General features: G+C 57.3%; 1 protein-coding gene across 1 annotated transcript in view; it reads right to left on the bottom strand.

The window, feature by feature from the left end:
* LOC132829042 (lipoprotein lipase-like) overlaps positions 1-21,968 on the bottom strand; it is a 49,798-nt gene that overhangs the window by 4,209 nt on the left and 23,621 nt on the right. Inside the window, exons 8-9 of the mRNA XM_060846329.1 lie at positions 6,194-6,433; positions 536-637 (exon numbers count right to left, since the gene is read on the bottom strand). Coding sequence (XP_060702312.1) covers positions 536-637; positions 6,194-6,433 — 342 coding nt within the window. The remainder of the gene's footprint in view (positions 1-535; positions 638-6,193; positions 6,434-21,968) is intronic.

Raw genomic sequence — 21,968 nt, 5'->3', positions numbered from 1 at the left:
GGATGTGGGGTGTGGGGTGTGGGGTGTGGGGTGTGGGGTGTGGGGAGAGGGGTGTGGGGAGTGGGGTGTGGGGAGTGGGGTGTGGGGAGGTGTGGGGTGTGGGGAGTGGGGAGTGGGGTGTGGGGAGTGGGATGTGGGGAGTGGGATGTGGGGAGTGGGATGTGGGGAGGTGTGGGGTTTGGGGAGGTGTGGGGTGTGGGGAGGTGTGGGGTGTGGGGAGGTGTGGAGTGTGGGGTGTGGGGTGTGGGGAATGGGGAGTGGGGAGTGGGGAGTGGGGAGTGGGGAGTGGGGAGGTGTGGGGTGTGGGGTGTGGGGAGGTGTGGGGTGTGGGGAGGTGTGGGGTGTGGGGAGGTGTGGGGTGTGGGGAGGTGTGGGGAGGTGTGAGGTGTGGGGTGTGGGGAGGTGTGGGGAGGTGTGGGGTGTGGGGTGTGGGGAGGTGTGGGGTGTGGGGTGTGGGGAGGTGTGGGGGTGACTGGGGAGGGGACCAGCTTTCGGAGACCCCGTTTTCTGGGAGTTGCCTGTGGCCCGTCCTTACCTCGCAGTGGAGCCAGCCCTGATTCTGGCTGGGCATTTGACCAAGGTGACCTCCTGGGACGGGGAGAGTCCAGCGGCCGGGTCCTTCAAACAGAACGTCATCCTGGAGACAGAGACAGAGACAGGAGGCCAGGTGGGTACACGGAGATCCAGCCGCTTCCCTCGGTTCAACAATCACTCCTCTCTGAGGCTGTCTATCTCATATCTAACACTACATTTACACAATGCCTTAACCATTATTCTGCTCCCACCAAGATCTGTCAGTCTGGGGTCTGGGGTCTGGGGTTGGGTGAGCCCCGGACAGCCCACTGTCCCTCCCAGGATAGAGAGCCCCCTCCCCTCAGACCTTCCTCAGGCCCGGAGCCCTGTCACTCACCATTCCAATATTTCAGGTTCATCCCTCTCACCTCCGGCTCGGCGAGTCTCTGTTCTCGCTCCAATGGAGACCCGTTCCTACACCCCGAGACAATCCCTTCCTGTGGACCCCCACCTCATGTTTGCTTCAACAGTGATTGTTGAGTTTGTCCCCCAGGGTCTGACCCAGGTCCACCTGGGACACACCATCAGCCCCTCCCCCCAGCCAGAACCTGCTCGTCACCCAACGGTCATTTCACTTTCCATCAACAATGGTCATTCCAGGCACCCCCCAACACACCTCCACCCCCACCCCAACACACCCTCACCCCAACACACCCCCACCCCAACACACCCTCACCCCAACACACCCCCACCCCAACACACCCTCACCCCCCAACACACCCCCACCCCAACACACCCCAACACACCCCCACCCCCCAACACACCCCCACCCCCCAACACACCCCCCACCCCCCCAACACACACCCCCACCCCCCCAACACACACCCCCACCCCTCCAACACACCCCCCACCCCCCAACACACCCCCAACACCCCCCCACCCCCCCAACACACCCCCACCCCCCCCAACACCCCCCCACCCCCCCAACACACCCCCATCCCCCCAACACACCCCCTCCCCAACACCCCCACCCCCCCAACACCCCCCCACTCCCCAACACACCCCCACCCCCCAACACCCCCACTCCAACACCCCCTCATTCCCCCAACAACCCCCCACCCCCCAACACATACACACACACCCCCCTCCAACACACCCCCACCCCCAACACCCCCCACCCCCAACACATACACGCACACCCCCACCCCCAACACACCCCCACCCCCAACACACACACACACCCCCACCTCCAACACACCATCACCCCAACACACCCCCACCCCCAACACATACACGCACACCCCCACCCCCAACACACCCCCACCCCCAACACACACACACACACCCACCTCCAACACACCATCACCCCCAACACACCCCCAACACATACACGCACACCCCCACCCCAACACACCCCCACCCCAAACACACCCCCACCCCAAAACACTCCCACCCCAACACACCCCCACCTCCAACACACCCCCACCTCCAACACACCCCCATCCTAACACACACACACAACCCCACCCCCAACACACCCCCACCCCCCAACACCCCCCTCCCCAACACACCCCCACCCCAACACACCCCCACCCCAACACACCCCCACCCTCAACACACACACACACACACACCCCCAACACACACACCCAACACACACACCCAACACATACTCCCCCACAGCCCCAAAACACACACACACACCCAACACACACATACACTCCCCCAACACACACACATACTCACCCCCAACACACACACACACACCAACACCCACACACATACACATATCCAACACATACACACACACCCACCTCCAACACACCATCACCCCCAACACATACACACACACCCACTGCAACACACCCCCACCCCAAACACATACACACCCCAAAACACTCCCACCCCAACACACCCCCGCCTCCAACACAACCCCACCCCAACACATACACACACACCCCCACCCCCAACACACCCCCACCCCAACACACCCCTACCCCCTAACAGCCCCCACCCCCCAACACATACACACACACCCCCACCTCCAACACACCCCCAACCCCAACACACCTCCACCTCCAACGCACCCCCAACCCCAACACACCCCCACCTCCAACACACCCCCACCTCCAACACACCCCCACCTCCAAACATACCCCAACCTCCAACACACCACCACCCTAACACATACACACACACACCCACCCCCAATACACCCCCACCTCCAACACACCCCCAACCCCAATACACCCCCACCTCCAACACACCCCCACCCTAACACATACACACCCCCCCACCCTAACACATACACACACACCCCCACCCCCAATACACCCCCATCTCCAACACCCCCCCACCCCAAACACACCCCCAACCCCAACACACCCCCACCCCAACACATCCCAACCCCAACACACCCCCACTCCCCCAACACACCCCCACGCCCCCACTCCCCAACACACACACACACCCCACACCCCCAACACACACACACCCTCATCCCCAACACACACACCCTAACACCCCAACACACGCACACCCAACACACACACACGCACCAACACACACACACCCAACACACACGCACCCCCAACACACACACGCACACCCAACACACACACACACTCCCCCCAACACACACACACACACACGCACCCACACACACGCACCAACACACACACCCAACACACACGCACCCCCAACACACACACCCAACACACACGCACCCCAACACACACACGCACACCCAACACACACACACACCCAACACACACACACACACTCCCCCAACACACACACACACACTCCCCCAACACACACACATCCCCCAACACACACACACACACCCACACCCAACACACACACACACCAACACCCACACACACACACCCAACATACACACACCCCCAACATACACACACCCACACCATCACACACACACACACCAACACACACACACACACCAACACACACACACCCCCAATACACACACGCAACACACACATACACATATCCAACACACATACACACTCCCCCACACCCCCAACACACACACCCAACATACACACACCCCCAACATACATACACCCCCAACACACACACACACACCAACACACACACACCCCCAACACACACATACACATATCCAACACACACACACACTCCCCCACACCCCAACACACACACTCAATACACACCCCCAACACACACACACCCACCCCAACACACACACACACGCACCCAACACACACACACACGCGCACCCAACACACACACACACACCCCCAACACACACACACACACCCACACCCCCAACACACACACACACCCAACACACATACACACCCACCCCCAACACACACACACACAACCACCCCCAACACACACACCCACCCCTCAACACACATACACCCAACCCCCAACACACACACACACCCCCCAATATATCCACCCCAACACCCCCCCACACACATCCACCCCCCAACACCACTCCACACACACCCACCCCCCCACCACCACTCCCACACACACCTACCCCCCCACCACCACCCCGACACACTCACCCCCATCACCATCCCCACACACACCCACCCCCTCACCCCAACACACCCCCACACCCACGCCCACCCCCCAACACACACCTACCCCCCAACACACACCCACCCCAACACCCCCACACACACATCCACACCCCACCACACACCCACCCCCCAACACACACACACACACCCACACCCCCAACACACACACCCACACCCCCAACACACACACCCACACCCCCAGCACACACACACACCCACACCCCCAACACACACACCCACACCCCCAACACACACACCCACACCCCCAACACTCACACACCCACACCCCCAACACTCACACACCCACACCCCCACCCCCAACACACACACACACCCCCAACACACACACACCCCCAAAACACACACACCCCCCCAACACACGCACACATCCACACCCCCAACACACACACCCCCAACACACACACATCCACACCCCCAACACACACACACACCCACACCCCCAACACACACACACACACACACCCACACCCCCAACACACACACACACACACACCCACACCCCCAACACACACACACACACCCCCAACACACACACACACACACACACCCAACACACACACACCCAACACACACACACACCCCAAACACACACACACACACACACCCCCAACACACGCACACACCCCCAACACACGCACACACCCCCAACACATGCACACACCCCCAACACATGCACACACCCCCAACACACACACACACACCCACAGACCCTTTGGCCCAACCCGTCCATGCCGACCAGATATCCCAACCCAATCTAGTCCCACCTGCCAGCACCCGGCCCATATCCCTGCAAACCCTTCCTATTCATACACCCATCCAAATGCCTCTTAAATGTTGCAATTGTACCAGCCTCCACCACTTCCTCTGGCAGCTCATTCCATACACGTACCATCCTCTGCGTGAAACAGTTACCCCTTAGGTCTCTTTTATATCTTTCCCCTCTCACCCTAAACCTATGCCCCTCTAGTTCTGGACTCCCCCATCCCAGAGATGATACTTTGTCTATTTACCCTCTCCATGCCCCTCATGATTTTGTAAACCTCTATAAGGTCACCCCTCAGCCTCTGACGCTCCAGGGAAAACAGCCCCAGCCTGTTCAGCCTCTCCCTGTAGCTCAGATCCTCCAACCCTGGCAACATCCTTGTAAATCTTTTTGGAACCCTTTCAAGTTACACAACATCTTTCCGATAGGAAGGAGACTAGAATTGTACGCAATATTCCAACAGTGGCCTAACCAATGTCCTGTACAGCCGCAACATGACCTCCCAACTCCTGTACTCAATACTCTGACCAATAAAGGAAAGCATACCAAACGCCTTCTTCACTATCCTATCTACCTGCGACTCCACTTTCAAGGAGCTATGAACCTGCACTCCAAGGTCTCTTTGTTCAGCAACACTCCCTAGGACCTTACCATTAAGTGTATAAGTCCTGCTAAGATTTGCTTTCCCAAAATGCAGCACCTCGCATTTATCTGAATTAAACTCCATCTGCCACTTCTCAGCCCATTGGCCCATCTGGTCCAGATCCTATTGTAATCTGAGGTAACCCTCTTCGCTGTCCACTACACCTCCAATTTTGGTGTCATCTGCAAACTTACTAACTGTACCTCTTATGCTCACATCCAAATCATTTATATAAATGATGAAAAGTAGAGGGCCCAGCACCCATCCTTGTGGCACTTTTAATTGACAATAATCCACACAGAGCCCATTTAATTGAATATTAAAGAGAGGAAAGACATCTACAGAAGCTTTAAGACACACACCGACAGGTTGGGGAACAGCTCCTTCCCTGCCGTTATTAGACTGCTGTATGGACCTCTCTCATTTCCAATAACATTGATCCTGTTTTGTCCACCCCTTGTGCAGCTGTAATCTGTGTAGCCTCACTCTGTCTGAGCACCCAATGATCTGTGTGTTCTTGTTTGCTATGATCTGCCTGTACTGCTCGCAAAACAAAACTTTTCACTGTGTTTAGGTACATGTGACTACAATAAATCAAATCAAACGCGAGCAATCCCTCTAGCAGAGCTGTCGGCTCAGAGAGACACCTCGGTCAAATCACCCTGTCCTTACTTTTTTTGAGATTCTCCAGACTTCACCCGGATCCTTTCCACGTGGATGTCGAAGTTGGAAATGACGGAAGGGGCCCACAGCGAAAGTTTGTAAAAAGTGATGGAACTCCGCATCCTTTTCCACAGCGACCCCCAGGTTAACGCGGTCTCCCACTTAAACTTCATCAGCAACAGATCTCCCACGTCCACCTCGGTCACCACCAGGAACGAATGGGTCTTGTTGGGGGCAAACATCTCCACACTGAATAAAGGAAAGAGATAGCTGGGGTGAAGTTTGGCAGCTTTACCAAAGGGAAGAGGAGTTACTCGGCGTCCAAGTACACTGTGGTTTAAAAATATCGACCATAGGAAAGGACATGGCTGATAAAACTCTAGAGCCTGCAGCAGTTGGTGCAGAGTGATGGGTGGAACAGCTAGTTTGAGACTCACTGTAGGAAATTGCAAACTTAGCAGGAGTTGGCCATTCAGTCCTTCAAGCCTACCCCATCATTTAATAGGGTCATGGCTGATCATCTCACTCAGTACCCTGCTCCCATTTTCTCTCTGTATTCTTTAGTCCTGACAACTTTAGACCTGCAGCTTTATAAGACTTTGCTTAGGCCACAGTTCAAGTACTGCTTTCAATTCTGGTCGCCAAATTACAGCAAGGATGTGGAGGCTTTGGGAGGGTGCAGGAGAGGTTTACCAGGGTGCTGCCTTAATTACAGGAGAGGCTAGAGAAGCTCAGGTTGTTTTCTCTGGAGCAGTGGAGGCTGAGGGGAGACTTGACGTAAGTCTATAAAACTATGAGATGCACAGGTAGGGTTGACAGTCAGAATCTCTTTCCTCAGAGTTGCACATCTAAAACTAGGGGGAATGCATTTAAAGTGAGAGGGGGCAAGTTCAAAGGAGATGTGAGGGGCAAGTTTCCTTTTAAACACAGAGAGGTATGAGGCTGGAATATGCTGTTAGGGGTGGTGGTGTGGCAGGTATGACTGGGGCATTTAAGGGACTTTTAGATAAACACATGGATATGCAAGGAATGCAGGGATATGGGCCAAGGGCAGGCAGAAGCAATCAGTTTAACTTGGTGTCACGTTCGGCACAACATCGTGGGCCGAAGGGCCTGTTCCTGTGCTGTGTGGTTTTGTGTTCTATGTAACTATATCTAATTCCTTCTTGAAAACATTCAATGATTTGGCCACAACCATTTCCTGTGGCAGAGAATTCAGCATTAATTCTCTGGGTGAAGACATTAGTCCCCATCTCTGTCCCAAAATGGCCAAGTCCATATCCTTAGTCTGTGATGCCCCCCCTCCATTGGTTCTGGGGGGGCCTCTCTGATCATCAGGAACAATCTTCCTACGAGAACATGTTCAATTCTGTTAGAATTTAATAGGTTTCTTCAAGATCCTTCCTCATGCCTCAACTCCAGGGAATATAGTCCTAACCGATCCAGTGTCTCTTCACACGTCAGTCCTGGCATCCCCAGGAATGATGGGAAATCCTCAGCGGTATCTGTGTGGCGGGAACGATTGCTCACATTTCACCACATCAGAACCGGGAGAATCTGGGATGGTCACAATCTTCGATATTTTCCCATCAACCTGTTCAGGGATGGAGCAGGTGAGACTTGACCCCTGGTCTCCAGGTAGGGACACAACCACTGCACCATAAGAGGCTTTGGTTTTAGAGAGGAATGGGAGGAGGCTGGAAATAAAATCAAAGGTAGAATGAGAGAGGGAAGGTGCGAGACATTAACTGACAAAAGAGGAAGGAAACGGCCAGACAGGCAACTGAAGGACCAAAGGGTGAGTCTAGAGGATAGAGCTTCTATCCAACTGCAGAAGGATGAAAAATAAGAGTACAGGAGTTAAAGCTTCATGCTGCGACTGTACAAGACATTGCTGAGGCCACTTCAGGAAAACTGTGTCCAATTCTGCTTGAGGAAGGGTGTTGTTAAACTATTTACAAGGAGACTGCCATGATTGGAGAGTTTGAGTTTTAAGGAGAGGTTGGATAGACCAGGACTTCGTTCTTGGGGTGTCAGAGGCTGAGGGATGACCACATAAAGGCTTGTAAAATCACGGGGGACAGGGACAGGGTGAATAGTCAAGGCTTTTACCTCAGGGTAGGGATCCAAAACTAGAGGGCATAGGTTTAAGGTGAGAGGGGAAAGGTTTAAAAGGGACCTGAGGGGCAACTTTAGCACACAGAGGGTGGTGTGTGTACGGAATGAGCTGGCAGAGGAAGTGGTAAAGGTTGGTACAATGACAGTATTTAAAAGATATTTGCAAAGGTACATTAATAGGAAAGGTAGCAGAGAGTGATATAGGCCAAACGCAGGCAACTAGGATTGGGATAGGATACCTGGTCAGCATGGGCGAGTTAGACTGAAGGGTCTGTGTGCATGCTCCATGACTCCACGGGTGGCTGGCCGAGGGATACAGAGATTGGAAATCCAGTCAGGAATTGTGTGGATTCCAGAAGCTGTGGAATGGGAAAATCAGAAGCTGAGGTAATTGCTCCTCAGGTTTCTCTGGAGGAGTAGATCAGAGGAGGACAGAGATGTCAGTGTGACAGCACCGTGGTGTATGAAAGGATGAAGCTTCCAGAAGCTTGGGGTTATGGTCACAGACACAAAGGGTGTCCCACAAAGTAGTCAGTCCCTCTGCTTGTACATCAGCTATTATGGACTAGGCCAGACCACTCAAAACATTCTAAATCAGGCGGTTCAGACCACAACTTTGCAATTGGTTTCGGTAAGTGGACAGTGAAAATTACCTGGAGTAAGTTAGCGAGGTTGATGACTAGGTTTTACAACAGACAAAAATTTATTCACAAAATTACACAATGAAACACAAAGAACAGAATAAAGAACCCCTACAGAACTCAATCTATCCAAACTAGACTTAGTTACGCTGTTCTGAATATACACAACAGTGCCAATATACAAACCCCCTTAAAAACAGTCACAAAAAGGGAACAAATGCTGACAGGTTGAAGTTCGAAGGGCAGAAAGAGAGCGAGAAAGAGAGAGAGAGCCTGGAATTACACCTGTTGCAGATGTATGGAACGTGTCAAGGAGTTTCGGGTGATAAGGAGCAGAGTGTTACTGAAGGAATGGTGACAGCATGGGAAGGAGAGATTCATTTATCAGAGGGGGTGGGTAGAGCTGGTGGAACGTGGAAACTAATGGGGCAGAAGGTGAGGTCAGGAGGAAGGATAGTTCTGGGGGGGGGGGGGGGGGGTGGGGGGAGGAGAAACTTTCTGGTTCGTTTCCTGCCATCCATAGCTGAGGGAGCCACCTGAACAGTACAGGGGGAGTCCTTGGTGGAGGAATCCTCTGGGTAGCACGGTGGCTCAGTGGTTAGCACAGCTGCCTGACAGCACTAGGGATCTGGCTTCGATTCCAGCCTCCAGCAACAGTCTGAATTCAGTTTGCACATTCCCCCCGGGTCTGTGCGGGATGTGCAGGTTAGGGGGATTGGTCATGCTAAATTGCCCATTGTGTTCAGGGATGGAGAGGCGAGGTGGGTCGGCCAGGGGAAATGCAGCGTTCCAGGGATAGGGTAGGAAAGGGGGTCTGTGTGGACCCTCGGGCTGAATAGCCTGCTTCCACACCACAGGGATTCTGTGAGGAAGATGGAACAAACCGATGTAATGGAGAATGGAATGGACTCTGCAGAGAAGGCAAGCTGTGACGGTGCAGTCAGGTAACTTTCAGAGTCTATTGACTTGATTATTCATATTGACAGGAAGCTGACCCCAGAAATGGTGACAGAGGTGTGAGGCACAGGAAGGGATGTGGCAAAGACAAGTTGAGGTCAAAGTGGAAGTTGGAAGTTTTCCAGTTGGAGCAAGGGGCAGTAAGTGTCTCTGAGACCGAGATGAACATATTGGAGAATGGGGAAGGTGCCCAGGGAGGAGGAGGGTAATGAAAGTTCCACATTCCACCCAAAGAGACAGGCATTACTACGGTCTGTAGAGGTACCCATGGCAACAGCTTCATTTGGACAAAGTGGAAGGAGAAGTGGTTCGACGAGAGACCGAGTGCAGCCCAGCAGGGAAGGGTCAGGGCGCATGGCCTACTGAATAGGCCACAGTTCAAGCTAAACAGCGGGGCTGGGGATGGTTAACGACACAGAATCTCCCAGGAATTAAGTTAAAAGTTGTGTATGGAAGGTTAGACTGCACACAGATCCAGAAGATCTCTGTCACCAACAAGAGAGTTGGAACAGCGTGTGAATAATTAAAGCTGGGGTGTTTCCAAAGTAAAAGAAAGAGAGCTGTCAGCTGTGTTGGTCTGGAGCGATTGATCTGAAGAGTGAGAGAGAAAACAGATGAGACAATTAAGACTAGGACATTAGTTAAAGAGATGAAAAGAATCACAAGAGTCCTAAAATGGGGAGAGACTAGACAATGGACACAGGAATTAACCTGGAGTAAAACCAGGCGGAAACAATGGGTCTGCTGAGACAGCCTTCTTAGTGAATCTTGGGGTGGAGGTCCAATCAGGGTGCTGAGGTTGTGGGATGAAAGGGGGGAAACTCTCCAGAGGAGAGGTGGGGTACGTGATAATTGTGGAACAATGACTGGCTGCTCTGTGGCAGGGAGCTGGACAGTGATAGGGTCAGAATCAGGTGTGAATGAGGCCACTGCAAACAACAGAGGGTTCAATTCCCCGTTCCAGGATAGATCTCAAACCTTTAGGGTGTAGGTTTGCTCGCTGAGCTGTAGGTTTGATATCCAGACGTTTCATTACCTGGCTAGGTAACATCGTCAGTGGTGACCTCCAAGTGAAGCGAAGCTGTTGTCTCCTGCTTTCTATTTATATCTTTCTCCTGGATGGGGTTCCTGGGGTTTGTGGTGATGTCATTTCCTGTTTGTTTTCTGAGGGGTTGATAGATGGCATCTAGATCTATGTGTTTGTTTATGGCGTTGTGGTTGGAGTGCCAGGCCTATAGGAATTCTCTGGCATGTCTTTGCTTAGCCTGTCCCAGGATAGATGTGTTGTCCCAGTCGGAATGGTGGGTTTTTTCAACCGTGTGTAGGGCTACGAGGGAGAGAGGGTTGTGTCTTTTTGTGGCTAGCTGGTGTTCGTATATCCTGGTGGCTAACTTTCTTCCTGTTTGTCCTACGTAGTGTTTGTGGCAGTCCTTGCATGGAATTCCATCTATCAATCCCTCAGTAAACAAACAGGAAATGACATCACCACAAACCCCAGGAACCCCATCCAGGAGAAAGATATAAATAGAAAGCAGGAGACAACAGCTTTGCTTCACTTGGAGGTCGCCACTGATGATGTTACCTAGCCAGGTAATGAAACGTCTGGATATCAAACCTACAGCTCAGCGAGCAAAGCTACACCCTAAACCTCAACCTGAGCTACAAACCTTCACAAACCTTGTGATCTCACACCTTCTTCCTCAGCCCAAAATGTGCTGGTGTCTTCAGGAAGAGCACTCTAGAAGAGAATGACCAACGTGGGCAGTGCTGTCCCAATGTGTGGCTGAACGAAGGTAACTATCCTGCCAAGCCATTGGCTAGGTCAGAACTCATCATCTCAGGCCTAACATTGCAATGGGGGGTGGGTGGGGGGGTCAGAGTGGGGCAGTGTGGGGCAGTGTGGGTCAGTGTGGGTCAGTGTGGGTCAGAGTGGGTCAGAGTGGGTCAGAGTGGGGCAGTGTGGGTCAGAGTGGGTCAGTGTGGGTCAGTGTGGGGCAGAGTGGGTCAGTGTGGGTCAGTGTGGGTCAGTGTGGGGCAGTGTGGGGCAGTGTGGGGCAGTGTGGGTCAGAGTGGGGCAGTGTGGGTCAGAGTGGGTCAGAGTGGGGCAGTGTGGGTCAGTGTGGGTCAGTGTGGGTCAGTGTGGGGCAGAGTGGGTCAGAGCGGGGCAGAGCGGGGCAGAGCGGGGCAGTGTGGGTCAGAGCGGGGCAGAGCGGGTCAGAGCGGGTCAGAGCGGGGCAGTGTGGGTCAGAGCGGGTCAGAGTGGGGCAGAGTGGGTCAGAGTGGGTCAGAGTGGGTCAGAGTGGGGCAGTGTGGGGCAGTGTGGGGCAGTGTGGGTCAGTGTGGGGCAGAGTGGGTCAGTGTGGGGCAGAGTGGGTCAGTGTGGGGCAGTGTGGGGCAGTGTGGGTCAGAGTGGGTCAGAGCGGGTCAGAGCGGGTCAGAGCGGGGCAGTGTGGGGCAGAGCGGGGCAGTGTGGGGCAGTGCGGGGCAGTGCGGGGCAGTGCGGGGCAGTGCGGGGCAGTGTGGGTCAGTGTGGGGCAGAGTGGGTCAGTGTGGGTCAGTGTGGGGCAGAGTGGGGCAGTGTGGGTCAGAGTGGGTCAGAGCGGGTCAGAGCGGGGCAGTGTGGGGCAGTGTGGGGCAGTGTGGGGCAGTGCGGGGCAGTGCGGGGCAGTGCGGGGCAGAGTGGGTCAGAGCGGGTCAGAGCGGGTCAGAGCGGGTCAGAGCGGGGCAGTGTGGGGCAGAGCGGGGCAGTGTGGGGCAGTGTGGGGCAGAGCGGGGCAGTGCGGGGCAGTGCGGGTCAGAGCGGGTCAGAGCGGGGCAGTGCGGGGCAGAGCGGGGCAGTGTGGGGCAGAGCGGGGCAGTGTGGGGCAGTGTGGGGCAGAGCGGGGCAGTGTGGGGCAGTGCGGGTCAGAGCGGGTCAGAGCGGGGCAGTGCGGGGCAGAGCGGGGCAGTGCGGGGCAGAGCGGGGCAGTGTGGGGCAGAGCGGGGCAGTGTGGGGCAGTGTGGGGCAGAGCGGGGCAGTGCGGGTCAGAGCGGGTCAGAGCGGGGCAGTGCGGGGCAGAGCGGGGCAGTGCGGGTCAGAGCGGGGCAGTGCGGGACAGTGCGGGACAGTGTGGGTCAGTGTGGGGCAGAGTGGGTCAGTGTGGGTCAGTGTGGGGCAGTGTGGGTCAGAGCGGGTCAGAGCGGGGCAGTGTGGGGCAGAGCGGGGCAGTGCGGGGCAGTGCGGGGCAGAGCGGGGCAGTGCGGGTCAGAGCGGGTCAGAGCGGGGCAGTGCGGGGCAGAGCGGGGCAGTGCGGGGCAGAGCGGGGCAGTGTGGGGCAGAGCGGGGCAGTGTGGGGCAGTGCGGGTCAGAGCGGGTCAGAGCGGGGCAGTGCGGGGCAGAGCGGGGCAGTGCGGGGCAGTGCGGGACAGTGCGGGGCAGTGCGGGGCAGTGCGGGGCAGTGTGGGGCAGAGCGGGGCAGTGTGGGTCAGAGCGGGTCAGAGCGGGTCAGAGCGGGTCAGAGCGGGGCAGTGTGGGGCAGAGCGGGGCAGTGCGGGGCAGTGCGGGACAGTGCGGGACAGTGCGGGACAGTGCGGGTCAGTGTGGGGCAGAGTGGGTCAGTGTGGGTCAGTGTGGGTCAGAGTGGGTCAGAGCGGGTCAGAGCGGGTCAGAGCGGGTCAGAGTGGGTCAGAGCGGGTCAGAGCGGGGCAGAGCGGGGCAGAGCGGGGCAGAGCGGGTCAGAGCGGGGCAGTGTGGGGCAGAGCGGGGCAGTGCGGGGCAGTGCGGGGCAGTGCGGGTCAGAGTGGGTCAGAGTGGGTCAGAGTGGGTCAGAGTGGGTCAGTGTGGGGCAGTGTGGGGCAGAGTGGGTCAGAGTGGGTCAGAGTGGGTCAGAGTGGGTCAGAGTGGGTCAGAGTGGGGCAGTGTGGGTCAGTGTGGGTCAGAGTGGGTCAGAGTGTGTCAGAGTGGGTCAGAGTGGGTCAGTGCGGGGCAGTGCGGGACAGTGCGGGACAGTGCGGGTCAGAGTGGGTCAGAGTGGGTCAGAGTGGGTCAGTGTGGGTCAGAGTGGGTCAGAGTGGGGCAGAGTGGGTCAGAGTGGGGCAGAGTGGGTCAGAGTGGGTCAGAGTGGGTCAGAGTGGGGCAGTGTGGGTCAGTGTGGGTCAGAGTGGGTCAGAGTGGGTCAGAGTGGGTCAGAGTGGGTCAGTGTGGGGCAGTGCGGGGCAGTGCGGGACAGTGCGGGACAGTGCGGGACAGTGCGGGACAGTGCGGGTCAGAGTGGGTCAGTGTGGGGCAGAGTGGGTCAGAGTGGGTCAGAGTGGGTCAGAGTGGGTCAGTGTGGGTCAGTGTGGGGCAGAGCGGGTCAGAGTGGGTCAGAGTGGGTCAGAGTGGGTCAGAGCGGGGCAGTGTGGGGCAGAGCGGGGCAGAGCGGGGCAGTGCGGGGCAGTGCGGGACAGTGCGGGGCAGTGCGGGTCAGAGTGGGTCAGAGTGGGTCAGAGCGGGTCAGAGCGGGGCAGAGCGGGGCAGAGCGGGTCAGAGCGGGTCAGTGCGGGGCAGTGCGGGTCAGAGCGGGGCAGAGCGGGTCAGAGCGGGGCAGTGTGGGGCAGAGCGGGTCAGAGTGGGTCAGTGTGGGGCAGAGTGGCTCAGAGTGGGTCAGTCTAGGGCAGAGTGGGTCAGAGTGGGTCAGAGTGGGTCAGAGTGGGTCAGAGTGGGTCAGAGCGGGTCAGAGTGGGTCAGAGCGGGTCAGAGCGGGTCAGAGCGGGTCAGAGCGGGGCAGAGCGGGGCAGTGCGGGGCAGTGCGGGACAGTGCGGGGCAGTGCGGGGCAGAGTGGGTCAGAGTGGGTCAGAGTGGGTCAGAGCGGGTCAGAGCGGGTCAGAGCGGGGCAGAGCGGGTCAGAGTGGGTCAGAGCGGGTCAGAGCGGGTCAGAGTGGGTCAGAGTGGGTCAGAGCGGGTCAGAGCGGGTCAGAGTGGGTCAGAGCGGGTCAGAGCGGGTCAGAGCGGGTCAGAGCGGGGCAGTGTGTGGCAGAGCGGGGCAGTGCGGGGCAGTGCGGGACAGTGCGGGGCAGTGCGGGGCAGAGCGGGTCAGAGTGGGTCAGAGTGGGTCAGAGCGGGTCAGAGCGGGGCAGAGTGGGTCAGAGTGGGTCAGAGTGGGTCAGAGCGGGTCAGAGCGGGTCAGAGCGGGGCAGAGCGGGTCAGAGCGGGGCAGTGCGGGTCAGAGTGGGTCAGAGTGGGTCAGAGTGGGTCAGTGTGGGTCAGTGTGGGTCAGTGTGGGGCAGAGTGGGTCAGAGCGGGGCAGAGCGGGGCAGTGTGGGGCAGAGCGGGGCAGTGCGGGGCAGTGCGGGACAGTGCGGGACAGTGCGGGACAGTGCGGGTCAGTGTGGGGCAGTGTGGGTCAGAGCGGGTCAGAGCGGGTCAGAGCGGGGCAGTGCGGGGCAGTGCGGGACAGTGCGGGACAGTGCGGGACAGTGCGGGTCAGTGTGGGGCAGTGTGGGTCAGAGCGGGTCAGAGCGGGTCAGAGCGGGTCAGAGCGGGTCAGAGCGGGGCAGTGTGGGGCAGAGCGGGGCAGTGCGGGGCAGTGCGGGACAGTGCGGGACAGTGCGGGTCAGAGTGGGTCAGAGTGGGTCAGAGCGGGTCAGAGCGGGTCAGAGCGGGTCAGAGCGGGGCAGTGCGGGTCAGAGTGGGTCAGAGTGGGTCAGAGTGGGTCAGTGTGGGTCAGTGTGGGGCAGAGTGGGTCAGAGTGGGTCAGAGTGGGTCAGTGTGGGTCAGTGTGGGTCAGAGTGGGTCAGAGTGGGTCAGAGTGGGTCAGAGTGGGTCAGAGTGGGTCAGTGTGGGGCAGAGTGGGTCAGTGTGGGTCAGTGTGGGGCAGAGCGGGGCAGAGCGGGTCAGAGCGGGTCAGAGTGGGGCAGAGCGGGTCAGAGCGGGGCAGTGCGGGGCAGAGCGGGGCAGTGCGGGGCAGTGCGGGGCAGTGTGGGTCAGTGTGGGTCAGTGTGGGGCAGAGTGGGTCAGTGTGGGTCAGAGTGGGTCAGAGTGGGTCAGTGTGGGTCAGTGTGGGGCAGAGCGGGGCAGAGCGGGTCAGAGCGGGTCAGAGTGGGTCAGTGTGGGTCAGTCTAGGTCAGTGTGGGTCAGAGTGGGGCAGTGTGGGTCAGAGTGGGTCAGAGTGGGTCAGAGTGGGTCAGAGTGGGTCAGTCTAGGTCAATCTAGGTCAGAGTGGGTCAGAGTGGGTCAGTGTGGGGCAGAGTGGGTCAGTGTGGGTCAGTGTGGGTCAGTGTGGGTCAGAGTGGGTCAGAGTGGGTCAGAGCGGGTCAGAGCGGGTCAGAGTGGGTCAGAGCGGGTCAGAGTGGGTCAGAGCGGGTCAGTGTGGGTCAGTCTAGGGCAGAGTGGGTCAGAGTGGGTCAGAGTGGGTCAGAGTGGGTCAGAGTGGGTCAGTGTGGGGCAGAGTGGGTCAGTCTAGGGTAGAGTGGGTCAGAGTGGGTCAGTGTGGCTCAGAGTGGGTCAGTCTAGGGCAGAGTGGGTCAGAGTGGGTCAGTGTGGCTCAGAGTGGGTCAGAGTGGGTCAGTGTGGGTCAGAGTGGGTCAGTGTGGGTCAGAGTGGGTCAGTGTGGGTCAGTGTGGGTCAGAGTGGGTCAGAGCGGGTCAGAGCGGGTCAGAGCGGGTCAGAGTGGGTCAGTGTGGGTCAGTGTGGGGCAGAGTGGGGCAGAGCGGGTCAGAGCGGGTCAGAGTGGGGCAGAGTGGGGCAGAGTGGGTCAGTGTGGGTCAGTCTAGGGCAGAGTGGGGCAGTGTGGGGCAGTGTGGGGCAGTGTGGGGCAGTGTGGGTCAGAGTGGGGCAGTGTGGGTCAGAGTGGGTCAGAGTGGGTCAGAGTGGGTCAGTCTAGGTCAATCTAGGTCAGAGTGGGTCAGAGTGGGTCAGAGTGGGTCAGAGTGGGGCAGTGTGGGTCAGAGTGGGTCAGTGTGGGTCAGTGTGGGTCAGTGTGGGTCAGTGTGGGTCAGTGTGGGTCAGAGCGGGTCAGAGCGGGTCAGTCTAGGGCAGAGTGGGTCAGAGTGGGTCAGTGTGGCTCAGAGTGGGTCAGTCTAGGTCAGAGTGGGTCAGAGTGGGTCAGTGTGGGTCAGTGTGGGTCAGTGTGGGTCAGAGTGGGTCAGAGTGGGTCAGTGTGGGTCAGTGTGGGTCAGTGTGGGTCAGAGCGGGTCAGTGTGGGTCAGAGCGGGTCAGAGTGGGTCAGAGTGGGTCAGAGTGGGTCAGAGTGGGTCAGAGTGGGTCAGAGTGGGTCAGTGTGGCTCAGAGCGGGTCAGTGTGGGGCAGAGCGGGTCAGTGTGGGGCAGAGTGGGTCAGTCTAGGGCAGAGTGGGTCAGAGTGGGTCAGAGTGGGTCAGAGTGGGTCAGAGTGGGTCAGTGTGGGTCAGAGTGGGTCAGTGTGGGTCAGTGTGGGTCAGTGTGGGTCAGTGTGGCTCAGAGCGGGGCAGAGTGGGTCAGAGTGGGGCAGAGTGGGTCAGAGTGGGGCAGAGTGGGGCAGAGTGGGGCAGAGTGGGGCAGAGTGGGTCAGTGTGGGTCAGTGTGGCTCAGAGCGGGTCAGTGTGGCTCAGAGCGGGTCAGTGCGGGGCAGAGCGGGGCAGTGTGGGGCAGAGCGGGGCAGTGCGGGGCAGTGCGGGACAGTGCGGGACAGTGCGGGTCAGAGTGGGTCAGAGTGGGTCAGAGCGGGTCAGAGCGGGTCAGAGCGGGTCAGAGCGGGGCAGTGCGGGTCAGAGTGGGTCAGAGTGGGTCAGAGTGGGTCAGTGTGGGTCAGTGTGGGGCAGAGTGGGTCAGAGTGGGTCAGAGTGGGTCAGAGTGGGTCAGTGTGGGGCAGAGTGGGTCAGAGTGGGTCAGAGTGGGTCAGAGTGGGTCAGAGTGGGTCAGTGTGGGGCAGAGTGGGTCAGTGTGGGTCAGTGTGGGGCAGAGCGGGGCAGAGCGGGTCAGAGCGGGTCAGAGTGGGGCAGAGCGGGTCAGAGCGGGGCAGTGCGGGGCAGAGCGGGGCAGTGCGGGGCAGTGCGGGGCAGTGTGGGTCAGTGTGGGTCAGTGTGGGGCAGAGTGGGTCAGTGTGGGTCAGAGTGGGTCAGAGTGGGTCAGTGTGGGTCAGTGTGGGGCAGAGCGGGGCAGAGCGGGTCAGAGCGGGTCAGAGTGGGTCAGTGTGGGTCAGTCTAGGTCAGTGTGGGTCAGAGTGGGGCAGTGTGGGTCAGAGTGGGTCAGAGTGGGTCAGAGTGGGTCAGTCTAGGTCAATCTAGGTCAGAGTGGGTCAGAGTGGGTCAGTGTGGGGCAGAGTGGGTCAGTGTGGGTCAGTGTGGGTCAGTGTGGGTCAGAGTGGGTCAGAGCGGGTCAGAGCGGGTCAGAGCGGGTCAGAGTGGGTCAGAGCGGGTCAGAGTGGGTCAGAGCGGGTCAGTGTGGGTCAGTCTAGGGCAGAGTGGGTCAGAGTGGGTCAGAGTGGGTCAGAGTGGGTCAGAGTGGGTCAGAGTGGGTCAGTGTGGGGCAGAGTGGGTCAGTCTAGGGTAGAGTGGGTCAGAGTGGGTCAGTGTGGCTCAGAGTGGGTCAGTCTAGGGCAGAGTGGGTCAGAGTGGGTCAGTGTGGGTCAGTGTGGGTCAGTGTGGGTCAGAGTGGGTCAGTGTGGGTCAGTGTGGGTCAGAGTGGGTCAGAGCGGGTCAGAGCGGGTCAGAGTGGGTCAGAGTGGGTCAGTGTGGGTCAGTGTGGGGCAGAGTGGGGCAGAGCGGGTCAGAGCGGGTCAGAGTGGGGCAGAGTGGGGCAGAGTGGGGCAGAGTGGGTCAGTCTAGGGCAGAGTGGGGCAGTGTGGGGCAGTGTGGGGCAGTGTGGGGCAGTGTGGGTCAGAGTGGGGCAGTGTGGGTCAGAGTGGGTCAGAGTGGGTCAGAGTGGGTCAGTCTAGGTCAATCTAGGTCAGAGTGGGTCAGAGTGGGTCAGAGTGGGTCAGAGTGGGGCAGTGTGGGTCAGAGTGGGTCAGTGTGGGTCAGTGTGGGTCAGTGTGGGTCAGTGTGGGTCAGTGTGGGTCAGAGCGGGTCAGAGCGGGTCAGTCTAGGGCAGAGTGGGTCAGAGTGGGTCAGTGTGGCTCAGAGTGGGTCAGTCTAGGTCAGAGTGGGTCAGAGTGGGTCAGTGTGGGTCAGTGTGGGTCAGTGTGGGTCAGAGTGGGTCAGAGTGGGTCAGTGTGGGTCAGTGTGGGTCAGTGTGGGTCAGAGCGGGTCAGTGTGGGTCAGAGCGGGTCAGAGTGGGTCAGAGTGGGTCAGAGTGGGTCAGAGTGGGTCAGAGTGGGTCAGTGTGGCTCAGAGCGGGTCAGTGTGGGGCAGAGCGGGTCAGTGTGGGGCAGAGTGGGTCAGTCTAGGGCAGAGTGGGTCAGAGTGGGTCAGAGTGGGTCAGAGTGGGTCAGAGTGGGTCAGTGTGGGTCAGAGTGGGTCAGTGTGGGTCAGAGTGGGTCAGAGTGGGTCAGTGTGGGTCAGTGTGGGTCAGTGTGGCTCAGAGCGGGGCAGAGTGGGTCAGAGTGGGTCAGAGTGGGTCAGAGTGGGTCAGAGTGGGGCAGAGTGGGGCAGAGTGGGGCAGAGTGGGGCAGAGTGGGGCAGAGTGGGTCAGTGTGGCTCAGAGCGGGTCAGTGTGGCTCAGAGCGGGTCAGTGCGGGGCAGAGCGGGTCAGTCTAGGGCAGAGTGGGTCAGAGTGGGTCAGAGTGGGTCAGAGTGGGTCAGAGTGGGTCAGTGTGGGGCAGAGTGGGTCAGTGTGGGTCAGTGTGGGTCAGTGTGGGTCAGAGCGGGTCAGAGCGGGTCAGAGCGGGTCAGTGTGGGTCAGTGTGGGTCAGTGTGGGGCAGAGCAGGGCAGAGCGGGTGAGTGTGGGTCAGTGTGGGTCAGTGTGGGTCAGTGTGGGTCAGTGTGGGGCAGAGTGGGGCAGTGTGGGTCAGTGTGGGTCAGTGTGGGGCAGAGTGGGGCAGAGTGGGTCAGAGTGGGTCAGAGTGGGTCAGTGTGGGTCAGTGTGGGTCACGGTGGCACAGTGGTTAGCACTGCTGCCTCACAGCGCCAGAGACCTGGGTTCAATTCCCACCTCAGGCGACTGACTGTGTGGAGTTTGCACATTCTCCCCGTGTCTGCGTGGGTTTCCTCCGGGTGCTCCGGTTTCCTCCCACTGTCCAAAGATGTGCGAGTCAGGTGAATTGGCCATGCTAAATTGCCCGTAGTGTTAGGTTAGGGGTATGGGTGGGTTGCGCTTCGGCGGGTCGGTGTGGACTTGTTGGGCCGAAGGGCCTGTTTCCACACTGTAAGTAATCTAATCTAATCTTCAGTGTGGCAGAGTGTGGGGCAGAGGGGGTCAGTGTGGGTCAGTGTGGGTCAGTGTGGGTCAGTGTGGGTCAGTGTGGGTCAGTGTGGGTCAGAGTGGGTCAGAGTGGGTCGCTATTTACTGTGGCCTGACATCAACGGAAAGAAAACACATTGTAACTTGTAAAATAAACCAAATCGTGAAAACAGGGAATGATGGGAAAAAAGATAACAAATCAGATATTCACAAAACAAGATGCCAAAATTTGGACCATTGGTTGTGACGTCAATCTGACATTGCATTCAAACTATAAACAAAAGGAATCAAATTACTGACCACTGCCTCTGCTATTTTTTTGAATAAATCACTAAAGAGGTTAAGTCTGTGACCTTAAACAGACTTAAAAGGTCACCTGACATCAACTCAAAGAAGGGAATTATCCTCTTATCCCTGATTAACATTTAAGCTTTAACTAAAAGTGCTAAAGACATCACACTTGTGCATCTTGCTGTGTAACAATGGCACCAGCTTTCATACATTACAACAAGCACTGCTCTGTGTAAATACCACACAGGCTGGAAGGGACTTCAGAACATCCCCAAGGTCACAGAAAGCCGGGCAGAGATTAAAGACTCTCTTTAGTATCATCAGTTTGCAGATTCGGAACATTGTGTGATCATCACATGATTGAGTTTACTCCACAGTTTGAGAGGGAGAAGATAGAATCAGAGGTAACGGTGTTACAGCTGAATAAAGGCAACTACAGAGGCATGAGGGAGGATCTGGGTAGAACTGACTGGGAGAGGAGCCGAGCAGGAAAGACAGTGGGACAGGAATGGCAGGAGTTTCTGGGAGTAATTCAGGAGACACTGCAGAGATTTGTCCTGAGGAAAAAGAAGTATGGTACAGGGAGGATGAGGCAATCATGGCAGACCAGGGAAGTCAGGGATCACATCAAAGCAAAAGAGAAAGCATGTCATGTGCTGAAGGACAGTGGGAAACCGGGGGATTGGGAAGCTGAGAAAGAGCAACAGAGGGCAACAAAAAATGAAATAAGGAGGGAGAAAATTAAATATGAGGGTAAATTAGCCAGTAATATAAAGGAGCTGAAAATGTGTTGCTGGAAAAGCGCAGCAGGTCAGACAGCATCCAAGGAGCAGGAGAGTCGACGTTTCGGGCATGAGCCCTTCTTCAGGAATGCTTTCTCTTTTGCATTTATGCGATTCCTGACTTCCCTGGTCAGCCCTTCATCGATTCTCCTGCTCCTTGGATGCTGCCTGACCTGCTGCGCTTTTCCAGCAACACATTTTCAGCTCTGAACTCCAGCATCTGCAGTCCTCACTTTCTCCCAGTAATATAAAGGAAGACTGTTAGAGTTTCTTTAGATATATCAAGAGGAAAAGAGAGGTAAAAGTGGACATTGGGCCACTGCAAAATGATCCTGGAGAGATAGTAACGGGGAGCAAGAAAATGGCTGAGGAACTGAATAATTATTTCATGTCAGTTTTCCTGGTGGGAAAGTAATGTCGCAAAAATTCAAGAGAGTGTGGGGGCAGAGCTGAGTATGGTGGCCATCATCAAGGAGATGGTGTTAGAAAAACTGAATGGCCTGAATGTGGATGAATCACCCAGACCAGATGGACTACACCCCAGAGTTCAAAGAGAGATGGCTTAGTGGGGGCTTTAGTGGTGATCTGTCAGGAATCGGTAGAATCAGGGACAGGAAAATCGCTAACGTGACGCCCCTGTTTAAACAGGGAGTATGGCAAAAGATGGAAAATTATAGACTGATTAGCCTAACCTCAGTCATGGGTAAGGATGAGATTT

This window comes from Hemiscyllium ocellatum, chromosome 28 (genome assembly GCF_020745735.1).
Source record: "Hemiscyllium ocellatum isolate sHemOce1 chromosome 28, sHemOce1.pat.X.cur, whole genome shotgun sequence".
Taxonomy (NCBI): Eukaryota; Metazoa; Chordata; class Chondrichthyes; order Orectolobiformes; family Hemiscylliidae; genus Hemiscyllium; species Hemiscyllium ocellatum.
This window is presented reverse-complemented; position numbering and strand designations above follow the sequence as displayed.